General features: G+C 38.6%; 1 protein-coding gene across 5 annotated transcripts in view; it reads right to left on the bottom strand.

The window, feature by feature from the left end:
* Window positions 1-3,065: 3,065 nt before the first annotated feature.
* Window positions 3,066-19,514, bottom strand: part of BMS1 (BMS1 ribosome biogenesis factor) — a 51,072-nt gene continuing 34,623 nt past the window's right edge. For all 5 annotated transcript variants that reach the window (XM_057505810.1, XM_057505813.1, XM_057505814.1 and 2 more), the window contains 10 exons: window positions 12,971-13,044; window positions 12,194-12,370; window positions 9,657-9,845; window positions 9,388-9,568; window positions 9,135-9,193; window positions 8,270-8,392; window positions 7,205-7,352; window positions 6,683-6,858; window positions 4,464-4,625; window positions 3,066-3,954 (listed from right to left, as the gene is read on the bottom strand). In XM_057505810.1, the coding sequence (XP_057361793.1) occupies window positions 3,724-3,954; window positions 4,464-4,625; window positions 6,683-6,858; window positions 7,205-7,352; window positions 8,270-8,392; window positions 9,135-9,193; window positions 9,388-9,568; window positions 9,657-9,845; window positions 12,194-12,370; window positions 12,971-13,044 (1,520 nt within the window). In that variant the 3' untranslated portion in view covers window positions 3,066-3,723. The remainder of the gene's footprint in view (window positions 3,955-4,463; window positions 4,626-6,682; window positions 6,859-7,204; window positions 7,353-8,269; window positions 8,393-9,134; window positions 9,194-9,387; window positions 9,569-9,656; window positions 9,846-12,193; window positions 12,371-12,970; window positions 13,045-19,514) is intronic.

Here is a 19,514-nt window from a genome sequence, read left to right as displayed (position 1 = left end):
CATTTCCAATGGCCCCAAAATTATTAAAAAGTTGGGCATAAATCTAACAAAACATGCACAGGTTCTGTATGTTCAAAACTGTAACATGGTGATGAAAGACATCAAAGAAGACCTAAGGAAATAGAGAGATGCCACAGTCATGGATTAGAAGACAACACAGCAAAGCTGCCAATTCTCTCCAAAATTGCATCACAGATTTAATGCAATCAAAAACCATAGCAGGATTATTTTTGGTAAATGTAGGCAAGTTCATTAAAATTTATGCCAAAAGGGAAAGGCTCTAGAATAGCTGCAACAATTTTGAAAAAGAGGAACAAATTTAGAGGAATCACATTACCCAATTATAAGGCTTAATATAAAGCTATAGTTGTCTAGATTGTGTTGCAAATGTGTAGACACATTTATCAATGGAACAAAATAGAGAGCCCAAAAATATACCCTCACAAATATGTCCAAAGGATTTTTGAAAAGGATGTAAATGTATTTCAGTGGAGAAAAGATGTCTTTCAACAATGGTATTAGAACAACTAGCTTTCTATAAGTTAAAAAAAAAAGAACCTAAATCTCACACCTTATACAAAAGTTAACTCAAAATGAAAATTATAAAGCTATAAAACTTTTAGAAAAAAACATAGGAGAAAATCTTTATGACCTGGAGTTAAGAAGAGAGTTCAGTCATGACACCAAATGCATAAATCCATGAAAGAAAAAAATAAATTAGACTTGATAAGTATTATAAATTTTGCAACAGACACTGTTGAGAATGAAAAGACAGTTATAGTCTAGGAGAAAATAGTTGCAAATCAACTACTACTCCAAAATATATGAAGAACTCTCAAAATCAACAATAAGAAGACAATCCAAATAAAAAGTAGGCAAAAGTCTTGACCATAAACTTCACCAAAGAAGACACTGTATATGAAAGTCAAGTAAGCGTATGAAAAGTTTGCTCAATATTATTGGTCATTAGGGAAATAAAACCACAATGAGAACCTACTACATACCCACTAGATGGGCTGAAATAAAAAATACTGGCAATACCAAAGGTTGGAGAAAAGGCAGAGTACTGGAGCTCTCCTTCACTGCTGTGGGTATGCAAAATGGTACAGCCACTCTGCAAAAGCTTCACAGTTCTCTTAAAGCATATGACCCAGGGGTTCCACTCCTGAGCATTTACCCTGCAGGAAGAAAAATGTTCACACAAAACCTTTACACAAATGTTTATAACAGCTGTATTCATAATGGCCCCAAACTGAAAATAGCACACTGTCTTTCCATTGGTGGATAACCAGCAGTGGTCTATCTGTACAGCTGGATACTATTTAGTAACCAAAAGGAACGCACCACTGATCAAAGAACAGTTGGAAGAACTCCAAGGCATGACACTTAGTGAAAGTAGCCGATCACAGATTATATACCATATGGCTCCACTTACATGACATTCTCAAAACACCGAAGCTTTCGTGATGAAAACACATTAGTAGTTACAGGGACTGGCGTGGGGGAGGGTTCAGCACACACCAAGAGGGAGTGCTTCAGAGAGGTGGGATGGTGGGGTGTCTGTGATGATTACATGACTACATACATGTTAACATTCACAGACCCTTGCACCTCTTTAAAATAGGACCAGAGAGGAAAAAATTTAAATCTATTCTGTCACTTTGTATATATTCTCATTCAGTCCTCACAAGGTGAAAAATTGGCTTATTATCCACATCTTTCAGACAAGAAACGAAACTCAAGAATACTCAGGAACTTGCCTAGAGCCACATCATAGTGGCAGCGCCTGCAGTCCCCTGCCCAGCCTCTCAGCACTGGCACCATCAGGTCTGCATGTAGTGTAAGCCATTGGAGATGAGAGACTGCCCCCTTTGTTGACGTCACTTACATGTTTGGCTTCTGGGCACAGCCTTGGTGAGCTTTGAGCCAAATGACCCTTACCAGGATCACTTGGGCTCCCTGGGATTGGTCTGCATGCATGGGTTAGATGTGGTGGTCTTTGAGGTGTGTGAAAATACTGAAGTAGCGGAAAGAATGCTGGACTAAGGACCACCAGTGTTCAATCTTGACCCCTCCCTACATAACTTCCCAGGGCGGTGTTGCTGTCCCTCAGGAGTACATTTTAAGCCCAGAAAGTGTACCCGAGCTTCAGACAGCATTCCTGACTACCTCAGACGTCTCCAGAGTAAGTGTAAAGAAAACACACACCAAATTTCAAAGAGCTGGCGAAAAACAGGAATGTTGAGTATCTCATTAAGGATTTTCATATTGATAATATATTACAGTAAGTAATAGATTTACTGGCTTAAAAATAATAAACGCATGTCACCTGTTTCATTTTTCCTTTTGTTAACATATTTCTATTAGATAGCACACAGAAAACATTGTCCAGGGGGAGAACCAGGCTGGGGCTCTCACTGTCCCCCCCTTGGAGGGCACTAGGTTGCAAGGGCAGGTTCTGTCTTGATACAGCCCAGGACCCCGGGGCCCATCTTCAGTTCTCTCTCTACAGTCAGGACTCCATGGGAGGGAAAGGAAATTTAAGACAGTGGTGAAATAGCTTCACTTAGATAGCAACCTCCCTACTAGTAAGTTCTTTCATCACATTCTTTAACTTTGTCAGAACTTGTGGTCTTTAAAGCACATTCAGGTCCCCCAAATCCCTGAGACTGGCCAGCCACTTATTGGAACTGGGTCTGAGCAGGTGCAGCATGCTCAGAGTGGCCCAAGGAGAAAGCCTGGCAGCAGCTCCCCTGTCTTTCTGTGCACTTGCTGCCAGGCCACCACATCTGGGAAGGCATGGAAAAATCAAAGGCCTCAGTGACAGAGTAGGATCTCAATTAATTCATCCTTGTTTACTGTCACTATGAGGGGCCAGCACCACCGGTATGGGGTTATGGTTGCACACTCGTGAGTGGCATGGGGTGTCACCTCAGCAGGGAGGAGTTCAGGGCAGCTGTGCTGACATCTGCATCATCTACTCTTAAAAGTGACTGGGGTCCTCAAGCAGGTTTTCTTTGTGCTGTATCTATCAATTTTTACTGTGTAAGAAATTAAAGCTGAGAAAAATTTCAAGTATTTTTTATTAATTTGTTTTAAAAGAAAAAAACCATTATATAATATAAACAGACATCTTGTGAAAAGTGTTTTCCACAGCAAAAAATTAGTGGGAAAGTGGCACTGTTTTACATTTTTGTACAAACCTCTTTAAGACCAGCTTAACAGAAGCTGATTCTCTTATCTGCAGCTGGGCCATTGCACTATACACATCCTATGGCCTCTGGGAAACTGGGCTTTGTGCTGTACCACACACCCTTCTCTACAATTTTACTGTAATGCTAAGGCTTCAAGTTAGTATATTTTCCCCTTCTGGAAGACCCATCATGAAGGTGGGAGAATGAATAAGCACTTATCCACAATTATCAAGCATTCACCCCTAATGAAAATTACTAAGCCATAATTAACAGGAAAATATTTTAATGATATTGAGACAGGCAAGAAGAATGTAAGGGAATCTAGATAACCATAAATTATATTGCTTGATGTAACCTAGATGCTGAAAATGAACAGGTGTCCTGCCGGCAGTTTCCATTTCTGCTCTCAAAGGCACAGTCTGGGTGAAATAGCCACCAAAGAGGTCTTTCTTGGGCTCCTGTCCCCTGACTTGTCATTTATGAGTACCATCCACCTTTGCAGATGCAAATGAGTCTATCTGACTGGAGTTCACTTGGATTGCGTCTCAGGCCCCTTCAGGCTGGACTTCTGATTTCTTCTTTCTTTCTGACCCTGAATTCGGAAGAGCTTCTTCCTGAGGTCCTTCTGTCGCTTCAGTTTCTCCTCTTCCTCCTTCTGCTTCACCTTGAAGTGCTCTTTGCTCTGCAGATGCCGCTGCTCCTTGGCCTTCTTCATCTTCTGACTGTGCACTGTGCTCAGAGCATCCAGTAGGGCAAGGATCTGACAAGGACAAACAAGAGAGCACCAGATATTCTTACAGCTACAGCATGTTCAGGGGCCTACATACCTCGGCTGACTGCATCAAAACCAGAAACAACCCATGATCCAAATGAATGGTAACCTAGTGGAAATTTGCCCCAAACTAGGAAATCATAATTTGCATGGAGATATAAGTAAGAGCATATTTACTTAGTGAAATACTTAAAGAATGGCCTTTACCACAAAACCACCTTTGTTAACCACTCTGTGGATACTATACACAACTAAGACACAGTGACTCAGCTGTGTGTCTACTACTTCCCCCTGAATCATATAAGGCAGAGCATGACTAAACAGAAGGAGGGAAATGGACTCTGGCCTTCCCTCTAACATCCAGGTCTAGTGCCTGAGGCTGGCCCTTGTCCTTTCCTGATGAAAAATGAGAACGCAGGAGAAACACCAAGTGCACTACTGAAAGCACTGTTTTCCCATCTAAATACAACATGTAGGTAGCCATCCAGCTACAGTACCTTTCTCTCATGAGGCTCCCGTACGACGGCTGGTCTCAGCCTGTCCTTTGGCACCTTGTCCACCTTTGCTTGGGTCTTGGGTTTGTTCTTAAATGGCAGGGCTTTCTGCAAGGCTTTTGGAATGTGTAGTGAATTAAAATGTTTCTTTTGCCTCATGATTGGCTGAAAAGAAAAATAAAACAACAACTGTCACTTATTTAAATTGTGATCTATGTGCATTTGAAATTTGCATAAAATATCAGTGGTTGGCTTTTCCACAAGTTCAGTCACACCAGAGTCTGCTGACCATCAGGAATGAGGATTCAATCATCCATCAGATATAGATTGCCTCAATGGATGTGCATAGCTCTCGGCAAAACAGAAAAATACATAGAATATATTTGCAGTTTTTCCAAGAAATCAACTGTGCCCATTTCTAGAGTGTGTACCAGGGGGTTCTCAATAGAGCAGATGAATAGATCTAAAATTCCTTTTAATGGAAAATTAAGGCCTTATCTTTGGGACACTGAGGTGGTTTTTTCTTTCCTAATAAGAACTATCTAGCTTTTCATGTTGACTATCAATCACTCTGGATTTAGGAAATAGCTCTTCTTCCAACCAGCAGCCAAAATGTCCCCATTTCTGATTCTTATTAAGAAGTTTAACTTCATTCTATTTCAAATGAAAGGTCGGCCAAAATACTGATATTTACACAACACATGAGATTTAAACTCTCTACAATTTTTAAGGTAATCTAAGTTCTATGCTTAAATTTTGATGACCCAAATTCTTACCTGCCTCCAAAATAGTTAATAAATCGAAAGTTTTGCAAGGTCAACATCAACTATATAGAAAATATTTCTACTATGTATTTAAAATTTATTTTTAAAAACATCATCCATGATAATGTTCAATATTCTCTGTGCAGTAACCTAAAACACTTTAGAATGAAAGACACCAGAAAAACCATCATCTCAAAAAGAATAAGTACCACAGGCTGGATAACAGGTACCATGTCCTGAGGGACATTTTAATAGAATTTCATGTAAGATGATTCAAAATTTCATTATTAATTATTTTATAGAAGAAGGAATGCTTAGGAAACTTGTTTTTAGCAGAAACATAAGCCAATATCCTGAATTATCCTCTCATTATAAAACAACTAAGTAGCCTACATGAAAACAAACCTTTTAAAATGCATTGTCAACCTGTGAAAAAGATAATAGAAGTTCCCAGAGACCAAATTCTAAATGAAAATAGGAATCAAGACAGACACTGACAACTTAGAAAAGAGAAAAAATACTGATGAGGCCAACTACTAGCAAGGATGGAGAACAAGTAGAACCCTGATAAGCTGTTAGTGGGAGTCTAATAATTCAGTATGACTTCAGAAAACCATAGGCATCAGACACCGAACCACATGCACGCCCTGTAACCCTGAGGTCCCAGCTGTGGGGATCTAACCAACAGAAGTGTATGAAGCCCCTGCACACCAAACAAGTCATGTATAAGCATTCAGGGCAGTATCTGTAATGGCCCTAATTGGACGTATTGTCCATCCATAGATAAAATGACATTGCCATGTAACAGAATTCTACCTGACAATAACCATAAACTAAATGTCTGCTATACACAAGACATGGTCGAATCTCAAAACACTGAATGAAAGAAGCCAAGTAAAATAGTATATGCTGTATTTTATAAAACCAGAAAACAGAACGAACTTACATGGTCTATACGAGGTGAGACAGAGGCCACACTTGAGGTGGAGGTGACTGGGATAGGTCACAAGAGGGGCTTCTGTTGTTCTAGGGATTCATTGCTTGACCCAGGTGGTGGCGATTTGGGTGTGTTAAAGTTCACTGGGCTTATGTACATTATGACTTGTGGACTGTTCTGTATATATGTGAACACTTTGATTAAAAACTGCACTAAAAATTTCCAAAAACCCATGTTGCTTCAATTACAATTGGTATATTAATGTTTTTTTAACTAATACATGTATATGGTGGTGAAAAAAATAGTTCAAAAGATATGCAATAAAAAGTTTAAGTCTCTTTTCCAACCTATAGAAACCACCATTCCACTTTTCTGTGTTCCTCCCAAAATATTCTATGAATATACAACATGTTCATTTAAGTTTAACATTAGACTTTCTACCTGAAAATTCAAAGCACAGAAAACATCACATATGAAACATCTGGATGACTTCTCTCTACAGAGCACATGTGTGTCTATACCTTATAGAGAGAGTCCTTGTTGGGCTTAAGTTTGACACCATGGGCAAGCCGGAGTTGACCAGTTGTCCGCATTCCTGACCAGGTGTCTTTCTCACCAATTGGTTTCAACAAGGATGTTACTGGATTATAGAAGGCTGGAATGGAGACAGGATACCAAGTTCTCATGAAGACGATATCTGGTAAGACAGGAAATTTAGTTTAACATTTTCAAAAGAAGATTCATATCCATCTCATCAAACAAAAGAACAAAACATTCACCCCAAATTTCTCTAGCTAAATGCACAGTATTTGAAGAGACTTCATCAAGTGAACTACTCTTCAGTATCACAAAATTTTTACTGGGTGTGAACCACAAGACTCCAGACCCAGTGTGACTTTGCACACTGTAAAATATGCTTTAACTGGGAGAGCTGGACCTAACTCCTATTTTCTAAAGACCGAAATTACACCTTTGAATCTACGCTGGCTAGAAATCAACAGTGAACGGTAACACATTTATGAAGACACCGAAGGGATATTTACCACTCATCAGCAACTTATCCTCAAAGCTGGCCCGGAAAGCTCCTTCTGGAGCCCGGAGTGCTTTCTTGATCTGTCCCCTTATTCCACTGACAGTTCGAATCACAGCACCTTCAAATTTGGCCACTTCCAAGGCAGAATTAAACATTCCCTACAAGTATATGAAAAAAATCACACACACACATACAAAATCTTACTTCAGTTCATAATTATATCCTTGGCTAAAACACAAAAAACAATTCATTGAAGGATGGTAAAATAACCAAAATTAATTTTTTCCCCCTGAAAGTGGAATGACTAGTTCAAAAAGAATACCCCTTTATTTTGTTTCCTCAAAATAACATTAATCAAGACTCTCCTGTGGGCTCATTAGCATGCTCATCACTGATTATCTTTGTAGAAAATCAAGAAGCTATTTCATGGGCCTACATAGCCTGTGCTGTCATCTCACAGGGCTAGGCTGCAGCTCATATCCTATTAACTAAGGTACATGCACTCAGAAAATAAAGAGAGCCAGATAAATGCTGGTGGCATTATTACCTCATATTACAAGGACATTTTATGATCATCTTAACTCTGTTTTTAATGGGAACACCCCCACTAATGAAATTTTCAATAACTGTTGCTAAACTATGCCCCCTCCATGTCATACTGCATAACAAAGCATGCACTTGTCTGTACTCTTGCCAACAAGTATTTTGTGAACTGCTTTATTTTTCTATTGATCTGTTTGACAAACCTATGATTTTCCCCCTTTCTTTCACAAACCAAAGGGGTAGGAAACAAAACTCAGTGAAGGAAACTACACGTTTTCAATACTACCTCTGTTGATTGTTACACATGGAAATAATAAGCAATAGCCTTGATTACTAAGTATCTATTTCATAGCCCCTTAAAACCTAAGAACATAAATAACAGGGACCAATGTAAAGAAGTAAACTAAAAATATCAAAGACCAAGTTTATAAAAGATTTAAATACTTTTCTGAAAACATTAAACCTTTATTTTAGGAATATTTCATTCCTCCTTTAACAATATACACATATATGAATACACAGATATACAGACCTTAATGAATGAAGTATTCTTGAAAATTTTATATGGAAAACCAGTTAGCTTTAATTTCTTCACAATTTTTATGGATTTATCCAGATCAAGGACAACTCCTGTGGCAGCTATCCGAAAATCAGGCTATAAAGGAACCCCCAAAATGTGAATATAGGAATAATATCAGCAAGAGAAAAACTGTCATTTTCTGTGCAATGCAATAATTATCAAAGTGCATTTTACTTACAATTAGCTATCAAAGGACAAGAAAGAATATCTGATCATGTAAATAGTATGTTAACAAAGCAATCTGAAACTATATTACACATAAGCTAAACTAATGATGATGTTTAAATATTTTCCTGAGGGTGATATAGTAACATAACTTCATAATAATGGCCTATTCAGAATGAAAAGAATATGAGAATTTGGTTATAATGGTTAAGAAATTAAATTTTGGACTTCCAGGGAGTATTCCATCTGCTCATTACTCTGTTTTTTATTAAATGGGGGCAATAAAACCTGCTCTGATTGATCAAATGAAGACTGTTTGAACATACTTTGCTAAACCAGCATTACTAGGGGGTATTCATGTCTGGCTGGTATCTGATGTACCCCCAGAACCCATGAAGTGCTTAGCACAGGGTGAGCAACACTTAAATGTTTTATCCAAAAAATGCATGAAGATAAGAAATTTCATCAGTTCCATTACAATTATTCTTCTACCCCCTTTTCTCCATTCCCACACCCTATTTAAAAAGATGTAGGAAAATTAAAAGCAAAGTTTACTAAAAATACAAAAAAGAGTCATTTTTAATGTAAAGTTTCATATACATATTCCACATTCATAACACAATTTGTAAAATAAAACATCCATGATACTTACCATTATGTCACTGACAGACTGTATTGCCAAGAACCCAGTTCCCTGTGGAGTGATAGGACCTTAAAGAAAACAGCAAAAAGAAATACAGTGAACCACAAATTTTTGGTTCTGTTTTACATATATACTCCAACCCCAAATAAGAGAAAAATCTTATGAACTGGCTTTCATGAAAGGAAAAAATAAAAACTATAACAACAAAAAAGCCTTAAAGATTTAATTAACCTATAAGCAAGTTATTCTGATCACATTTTACCCCACAAGGTGGCCCCACAATGCATGTGCTGTGGGGTGTACTTCAGAAGTCTCTGCCTTCCGTTGTGGTCTTCAATATAATAGAGTGGGATGGTCTGAAACCTCCTCCACCCTACAGAAAAGATGACTGGATCTCGAGACTTGAGGATTTTCTTATACCAACGATGTTTCTTCAGACGCATCTGAGAGAAAAAGAGATTTCAGTACAATTATTGGGGGCATTACGTCTGAAGAACCTCAGTTGTCAGGCACACAGCAAAGAGCACCTACCTGTACATAGCCGACATTGCCTTCGCTATTGCCCAAACCACCCAAAATTATTGGGTAGTGGGGGTCAAAGTTGAGCACAAATTCACAGGGGACATTTTTTATCTCAATTCGGACATACATCCCAGGTCGAAAACCCTCATATTGGACTCTGGCTTCATCATCTTGATCTTCAAATTCTGCCCGGTTAAGCTATATACAAGAGGGGAAGAGAACTATAAAAATCCACAATGCTTGTTAACTTCAATAAATGTAGGATTAATATTTAAAAAATAGCAATTTCTAAATAAAGGAACATGGACAGAATTGTTTAAGCTTTAGCCCAATTACAAATGATATGCATTTTGTCTTTACAGTTTGCTCAGGATATGTCCCAGCTGCTTTCCTGTCTGCTGCTCTAAGGCATAGTTAATGCAGGCACTCTGGAAGCAGCCCTTCTAAACTCTCCGAGTCCACACTTCCTTTTCTTATTCTGCAAACCATTATTTCCCATTTTTCCCCTTTCTTCAAACAACAATATCACTTCCCTCATCCTCACTCTCAGCTGTTGACTGTTCCAAATTCACGCAAAAAGCAAGCAGTGTAAAGGAATTCTACAGCCAATATTTCCTTACCACTGAAAGCTCTCCTGGGCATCTGTGACAGGTAATTTGCCAATGCCTCTCTACTCAGTGCCAAACTAGCTTGCAATCATCCACTCTTGTTGGACTTTATTCCAACAGATTTGCTTGTTATTTTTCCCGTTTTAAAACCTCCTTTTGACTTCACTACTACTAAATATTGCCCTATTTCCCTGGGGCACAGAGAAGAAAATGCCACAGAAGTTTTCTCTAATCAGTCTCCAGTTCCTCTGCTCCCATTCCATTAATTCCCTAAAATCAGACTTTAACCCACACTCCATACACCTGCTTCCTGAAATTACTAAAGGCCTCCATACTCCTAATCCAGTGGTCAACTCTGTCTTCATGGAAGTTCAACAGTGCTTAACAGGTCAGCAGGATTTGAAGCAATTTATCACTTCCTTCTCCAGCGGAGTTCTATCTCCTGCAGGCTGCTCAGTCCCCACTGCTGCTCTGCCCTGCCCACCCTGCCTCTCACCAGGGGGTATATCCAGGCAGTCCTGGCCCTCTCCTCGCCTGTCTCTACACTTACTCTCCATGCCTTCCCATCCAGCTCATGGCTTTAGGTAGCATCTAGCTGCTGAGGACTGTGTATCTCAGTCCCTGCCCAACCTCCACCCAGAACTCCTCACTCACTACTTGATGTTCTACTTGTTGGAAAGATATCCCACACCTGACAACTGCAAACACCATCTTCCTGGTGAGAGCTGCACCAGCTAGAGGCTTTCCTATCTTTCTTCTGACAACCCAGTCCTTCCAGTAAGCCATCCTTACTTCCCCTTACACAGGCTACACTTGATGCAAGAAATCCTACTAATCTACTTTTCAAACTATATCTAGATTTGACCCTTCTCTTTCCCCTCCACTGCCACACACCTCCCCAACCCCTAGTGTGTTACCTTAGTCCCACTGAACTCTCGCCAGAGCAATCCTTTCAAAGGTAAAGAGGTCACACATATCTCTCTCCTTTGCTCAAACACCCACATTGGGCCCCCATTCACTCAAAGTAAAAGCTTCAAAGTCCTTTACAATGGCCATCAAGGTTCTATAGGTGATTTTAAATTGTAAATGGCCTGAAGCAAAGACTTCAGAACTACCTTTACATTTCTTAGTCACTTCTACCAAAGGTCAGTACAGACTTGGAACCACTACATTAATGACTAACCAGGAAATACTCTGACTCTATGAAGGCCTAGGCTGAGCAAGCTAGTCAATGCCATTTTCACAAACCACATACTTAATTTTCAGAAAGCATGTAAGGTATGTTCCAGCTTATAGGGACTCTTGGTGGCCCCAACTGTCAAAGTGCAGCTCATGCCACCAACCACATACACATCTTTGTGTCTCCTTCAGGGGGGGGGGGGGTCATCCACTCACACACCTGTTTAGCATCCCCCCACAGGAGGCCCAGGCTAGCTCCTTCTCAGGGATCCACACACTCCCTTTATCTCCACATCTGGTCTGGCACTTGAAATATCCTCTAACTCTGGCCCAGGTGAATTTTCAGAAACCCTCCCCATGGAGCACTGGTGCACACATATGCCACACAGGCTAACAATCACGTACCTGTTCAGATTGCCTCGTTATGGTTCCAGAAAGCAGTAACCAGAAGGCTAAGACAATACGTGCACTTAAATAAACACTCTGTCACAAACCACTACACTGTGAGATCCTCAAAAGCAGCAGTCAGGTTGAAACACGTTTGCTCCCTGGAGGTGTGGTACAAAACCAGTACTGCTCTCTGGTGAATTTCTAACTCAAGAAACAATCAGATGAATAAACACACTCATCTGCATCTTGACCTAGGAATCCAAAGGCAAGGCACAGAAGCAGGTCAGGGAGCAGAGATCTAAACACTGTGCATGCACAACACTCTACAACAGCCTTGGAACAAGGCTGAAAGAACCCTCGTTTTCTTACCTGTGCTTGTTTTTGCATTTCTCCCTTAAGGTCATCAAAATACGTGCTTTCTCCTTCATCATATTCTGCATCAAACATCTCCTTCAATTTTCTTTTCTTCTCCAAATGCTTTTTCTTGGCACTTTCCTCTGTGTTGGGATCAATTTCTTCCTTAATGTCTTCCTCCACATCTTCAATCTTAAATTTCCAGAAGAGAAAATTTTGCAAAACTTTGCAGAGATTTAAACATTAAAGAAGATTTAAAGTTCCACTTGAGCTGCAAAATCTTATGACCATCATGAAACAAAATACAGCCTTTGCCTCTTAACAACATGTAATGCTACAAGAAACATTAGACATCTGCATTACAATTAGCTGCCTACAATAATCTGGCTGGGATGCCAAACATAAATAAAAGTAACAGCAAGTGTCCCCAAACCAGATGCTCCCCAGACACAGTTCTAAGGAAGTATTAAGGAGAACAGTGAATTGGTTTTTTCAAATGACACTTAAATTTAAGAAGAGGAGAATGATGGAAAAAGAATGGTAGAGAGGAAGACAGTGGCCCAAGAGTTAAAACTTTCAATGGCTGAAGAACCATAGTGAAGATGTAGTAGGAGTCACCCCAACAATCAAGGATAACAAATAAACCAACGACCTATGGTGTGTCCCCACCATTCATCCAGTCTGTAACCTACACATGTAATGAGTTAAGATCTGCAATTCTCAGCATGGGCCTGAGAACGTCCTGACCATGGACAAAAGCCAGTGTCTGATGGTCAGCCCTGGCAGTTGTACCTGGGTTTCCGGGCCTGATTCACCCTTGTGCATGTCCCCTGTTTCCAGGTCTTCAAAGTCACCATAAAGCTCCTCTGGGAAAAAAAACAAAAAAAAACATCCAAATGAATCCTCTGTGAACATGGACTGCGTGTGATGCTCTAGTACCACCAGGTGCCCCATGTGCTCTGCACCCCAACTTCATTTTACTGTTCCTACTGCTACACACCCCAGAAGAACTCTATACTCACTTCTTTTTCTTGTTAAATTATCAGTATTTCACTACCTGCTTAGGTTAAGTAAATGGACTCTATCCACATTTCCACACTTTACTCTGAAATCCCACTTAGCTGTTTTTCTAGTATAGGTGATGGATACCCTGGAAGAAAAGCACAGAGGTGGCATGCATGGCCCTCTGAAGGTGAGTCCCCAAATCAACAGTTCAAAGAGTGACTTGAAAATACCCTGGCTTGGTAAAAGCACACATGAAAAAGAGTCTCAGTGGTAAGGTCAACACAATGTGTGACATACCCAGGGAAAATCTGAGATTATATAAAGTACAGCATTTACACCCAAAACAGTGCCAAGCCACATGAAGAGTTCATTCATCCATTTGTTTTTGGAGCTCTTAGTTATGGGTCTTAAAAGGAAAAGATGCTAAAACTCCTTTGGGAAGCAACATTTAGAAAGGGTTGTTAAAACATTTTCCTATAAGGAAGAGCCAAGAACTGAAGAGCCCAAGAAAATATACAAGATGGGAAGATTCCATTTGTAATAAGAACAAAAAGGATAAAATACATAGGAATAAACCTATCAAGAAATGTGCTAGGACTTTATTTTAAAAACTTAATAAGCTTTAATATGCTACCAAAGGACACATGGAATAACATTAGCTACACCAATAAGTGCTTCTGACACCAGGCACTGCTCTGAGGACTCTGGAGGCCTTAACCACATTCTTCAAAAGGACCCAGTGAAGAGGTGTTACTGAGATCTACTGAGCAGATGAAGATTACAATGTGTTTGGAAAGGAAGACTCAGTATCAGGAAGATGCCAATTCTCCCTTTCACACTTACAATAAAAAATACCACCAAGGACTTATGGTGTGGAAAAGATAGTGTAGACATGTTTCATTTGTTCTTCCTAAGTATAACCAACAATAGGATAACACAGAGCACAAGTGACAATCAATGAACTCTGAAAGCTGGAAGCAAAGACAGGCTGGTGAGGGAACCCAGGACTAGAGGACTAACATAATGGCTACTGTCTCACTACACCACGACCTGCAGAAAGGTGACTGGGGGTCACTGTTTCCAATCCCAAAGCTAGCAACAGAAGGCAGCTCATTCTTCCCCCAGATGGACAAAGATCTTGCCGGCAACACCAGGTAAACAGCAACGCTGCAAGGGGGATGAACTGGGAGCCCCACTGTCAGTGAGTGATGAGGGGAGGTGTGTGCATCCCTTGACAAGCTTAATCTCTTTTCCTCTACCAAGAATGAACAAGTGGTCAAGGGTCATGGGGCAAAGGGAGATTCTGCCAGGCATGAGACTCTTCACCCCCACCCCAAAACAATGTGTGCCTGGGCAGGACCAGCAAAGATCCCCTCACAATGAGCACACTGGCCCCACAGGCCAATACAAGCTTCCCCCACCTAGCCACACCAGGTGGTCCATCCCAGGGAGATTGCTCTATTTCCTTAGGTGGTACCAGCAGAGACCAGCGGCATCCAACAGACCAAGCAGACCAAAACAGCACCACAAAGGCTCTGAAATTAAACTGTCATTGGAACTGCAGCCCACAAAATATACCGGGACCTACACACTAAGCCTAAACAGGAGGACTATCTGCTAAAATTAAAAATTACACAGGACCCAGAGGGTCCTAACATATTAATCAAATGTGGAGGATACAACAGAAAATCACCTGCCTTACCCCAATCCAGGAAAATTCTAATTTGAATGTGAAGAAACAACCCAATGACACCAGTCGTGAAGTGAATCAGATGTTGGAACTATCTGACTAGTATCTTAAAACTATCTGAAAATGCTTCAACAAGCAGCTACAAATCCTATCACAATAACCAAAAAATTGAAAATTTCATTCAAGAAATTGAAGAACCAAATAGAAATTACAGAGCCAAGTAGAAATTATAGAACTGAAAAATAAAATTACACGATATAATACAAGAAATGTTAAAGTTAAAATACAATTACAGTAAGAGAAATTTTAAAAGCTCCCTAGATGCGTTCAAAAGTAAAAGTAGAGATGGCAGAGGACAGAATCAGAGGACTTGAGATCTTATCAACAAAATTCACCCAGTCTGACCAACACAGAAGAACAGCCAAAAAACAAATGAACAGAACCTCATGGCATGGATCTATGGGACAGAAACAAAAAGTCCAACATTTATATGATCTCACCAGGAGATTGAGATCGAAAAAAATAATAACTGCAGTTTCCCAAATCTGGTGAAAGAGATAAACTTACAGATTCAAGAAGCTGAACATACCTCAGAGTGAAACCCAACACAACCCACACCGAACTTCCAAAAACCAGAAGTCTTGAAAGCAGCTATAAGAAAATGACAGATTACCTATAGACAATTCAAATGACGGTATATTTCTCCTCTGATATTATGGAGGCCAGAAGGAAGTGGCATATTTTTGAAGTGCTGAAGAAAAGAACTGTCAGCTGTGAGTTCTATGTCCAGTGAAACTATCCTTCAGAAATGAAGGGGGAAATAAAGACGTTCTCAGAGGAAAACTTCAGGAATTGGTTGTTAGGATACCTATCTTTAAGAAATGGATGAAGAAAGTTCTTAAACAGAAAGGAAATTATAAAATCAGCAAGAAAAAAAAAGACCAGAAATATGGAAAGAATATCTTTTGAGTTTTTAATATCATATTTGATGAAATTTTTTAAAGCACCCACAGAACATCTACCAAGACAGAACACATTTTGAATAATAAAGCACACCTCAATGAATCTAAAAGATTTGCAATTACAGAGGCATATTCTTAGAATACAACTAAACTAGAAATCAGTAACAGATAAGTAAATTTCTAAATATTTGGTAGTTAAATGACATACTTCTAAATAATGGATAGGTCAAAGAGAAGTCTCAAAGGAAATATAAAAATGCATAGAACGGAATAAAAATTAAAATACAACATATGAAAATTTGTGAGGCACAGCTAACAGTGTAGTGAGACCAATTTATAGCACTAAATGTTCACATTAGAAGGTCTCAAACAAATAATCTAAGAAAACCAAACAGTGAAAAATAACTTAAAACAAGCAAAGACCAGAAATAACAAAGAGCAGAAAGCAATGAAATTGAAAATTTGAAAAATGGAGAAAATCAATGAAACCAAATTTGAAATAACCTGGTTATTTGAAAAATATCAACAAAATTAAGTGCCTTCAAAAAATTTACCCCCAAAACTTGAAATTCCTTGAAAAACTGTAATATACCAAAATGCAGGAAAGGTGGAATAATACCAAAATGGTCCTATAACCAATAAAGAAATAGAATTTGTAATTGTAAGCTCCCCGCCCAAAAAAATCTCCAAGGTCTGATGGTTTCACTGGAGATTATACCAAATATTCAAGAATCCATCCCAATTCTACACAATCTTTTCCAGAAAACAGAAAAACTTGGGACCCTTTCCAACTCATTTTATGAGGTATTACCTTGACATCAAAACCAAAGATAGTGCGAAAACAACTGCAGACCAGTATTTCTCATGAACTTACATCTAAAATTCCTCAACAAAATAGTATCACATGAAATCTGACAACATATTTAAAAAATTATATATCATGACCAAGTGGGATTTATCCCAGGTACACTAGGCTGGCTCAACAATCAAAAATTAATCAGTGTAATCCACTATATCAAAAGGATAAAGAATAAAGTTCATATAATTATATCAATTGACACTGAAAGGCATATGACAAAATTCACCACCCGTTCATGATTTAAAGAAAAAACACAGACACCTCCTGGTATGTTAGGAATAAAGAGGAACAGAGCACTGAAGCACATCTAAAGAAAAAACAAACTAATAGCATATTTAACAGTGAAAAACACTGGGGACAAGATAGGATTTCCACTTAGAACTAGTTGTAGGAATTAGGAAAAAAGTAAAAAGTAAATAGAAATAAAGAGCACACAGGTTGAGAAGGGAGAAATAAAATTGTCCTTATTTGCAGATAACATGACTGTCTACATAGAAAATCCCATTTAATCTACTAAAAAAAACCTCCTAGAACTAATAAATGAGTTCAGCATAAATATAACAAAAAGGGCATTTTAATCAAATGGAAAAAGAACAAATAGAATTGGGAAGAACTTGGTGACCACCTAGAAAAAACTGTATCTATGTCTCTCAATTCACACCAAAATGAGTAGTGAATAAATCAGTGATTTAAATGTGAAAGAAAAATGGAATCAGGAATTCCTAGAAGAAACAATGGGAGAATTATTTTTTAACAATTTTTTTGCAAAAGACTTTTTAAGGGTAAGATAAATCTCAAAAGCCACTTATGGCAAAATGGATAAATCTACCTTCTTTTGAAAAAAATTCACATAAGAGAATTATAAAGTGAAAATATAAATGTTAAAATGTGGGGGTAAATGTGTGACATCTCCTATCACAAAAAGCTAATTTCTCTAATATATAAAGAATTTCTATAAATAAGAAAAAGGCCAATGTTAACCCAATAGAAAAACAGGGAAAACATAAGCAAAGAAAGTTTGTGAAAAAGTAAATACAAATGGCCCCTTAACACAAGGAAAGATGCTCAGTCTGGCAGAGATCCAAGGTTTTGTTAGCATTCTGTTCATTAACTGTAACAAATGTATGATAACAAGAGGGCAAACTGGATGTGAGGTAAATGGAGCTCTGTACTATAGTCACAACCTTTCTCTAAATCTAAACTATTATTAAATATACTTTATTTCTTTAAAGAGATAGGCAAAAGATTCAAATGGACATCTCACAAAGGAAGATATTCCAATGGCCAATAAGCACATGAAAAGATGTGCAGTGTCATTAGTCATCAGAGAAATACAAACCAAAACAATGAGACATGCCTAGGACGTGAACTAAAATTCTCATCCACTGCTGGAGTTCTCTATGAAGAACTGTGGGGCAGTTTACTGTGGTCATTCCACAGAGATAACGTTGGATCTCCCACCCAAAATTTGGTTTGTATATTGAGACAGACAAAAGCACACAAGCTTCAAGAGGATATAGAAAGATTTATGATTCACACAGTGAGGCTTTCTGGGAAGAGCAGGGTAGACTTCCCAAACTAGTTCAAATATAGCTTGAGAGAGCAGAGAAAGAAAGGAGACTAGCTTGGGTTGTTAATGGTAGTTGGGGTACGGGGTGTGGATGAGAACAGGGGTTTATGTGGTTTGAACTTCCTGCTTGTGCCAAAAGAGGAGCACCTGGGCTTTTATCAGTTTGCCCAGATGTAGGACAATAGGGAGTCAGAGGGAATTGTGGCTTAAGAGCTATCATCAGTCAAATATTAAAAATGGAGTCAGACTCTATTAGTTTCTTAAAAAGTTGGGTATCCATCTACCCGAGAGTCCAGCCATTCCACCCCTACGTATTTACCAAGGAGGAATGAAAACTAACTTCCACAAAAAGACCTACAAACTCAATGTTCAGAGCAGGCTTAATAATAACAGCCAAAAACTGTAAACAACTTAAATGGCCATCAAGAGATAAATGTATAAACAACTGAACCATATCTGTGCAACAGAATACCACGCTACAATAAGAAGCAAGTCTAATTTGAATGAATCTCAAAAATACGCTAAACATATTTTATTATGCAATTCTAGAAAAGGTAAAATTAATCTACAGTGTCAGAAAGAAGGTTACTGTTTGTGCTGGGCTGGTATGGCTGTGGGAATACTGACTGACTGTAAAAGGCAGGAGGATGCTTTCTGTGGTGATGGAAATATTTTATTTCTTGATATGAGCATATGCAATTGTTCAAACTAACCAAACTATATTCTTAAAATGGGTGTATTTAATTGTACATAAAATGTACCTCAATAAGGTTGGTTTATGAAAAAGTAAAACATTATGTTAAAGGAAATAAAGAAGTCAGGCACTAAAAAGTATATACCCCCTGATTATATTTATATGAAGTCCAGATCAGGTAAAACAAATCTATAGTGATAGAAATCTAAAAGCTGCCTGAGGTAGGAGTTGGGTGCTGCCTGCAAAGTGCACAGGCAAACACTTCTGGGGTGATGGCAATATTCTAATTCTTGTTTGGGTGATGGGTACAGGTGTACATAATTGTCAAAATTCATAAAGTTTAACATTAAGCTATACCTCAATTTTTTTAAAGTGCTTTGCTTAAAAACAAATACACTTCTTTTCTAATCCCAAAACTAGCAAATACAAGTAAAAGGAAAAGTCACACTTTATTTTCTCATTGTGAGGGAAATAGAATTAAAAAACAAATGCTAAAGCTATGAATCTTATAAAATATAACCTGCAAATCTAATTAAAAATTTAAAAGAAACAGTAT

The sequence above is a fragment of the Manis pentadactyla genome, chromosome 8, assembly GCF_030020395.1.
Source record: "Manis pentadactyla isolate mManPen7 chromosome 8, mManPen7.hap1, whole genome shotgun sequence".
Classification (NCBI taxonomy): Eukaryota; Metazoa; Chordata; class Mammalia; order Pholidota; family Manidae; genus Manis; species Manis pentadactyla.
Note: the sequence above shows the minus strand (reverse complement) of the source record. Positions and strands in the feature narration are given on the sequence as shown.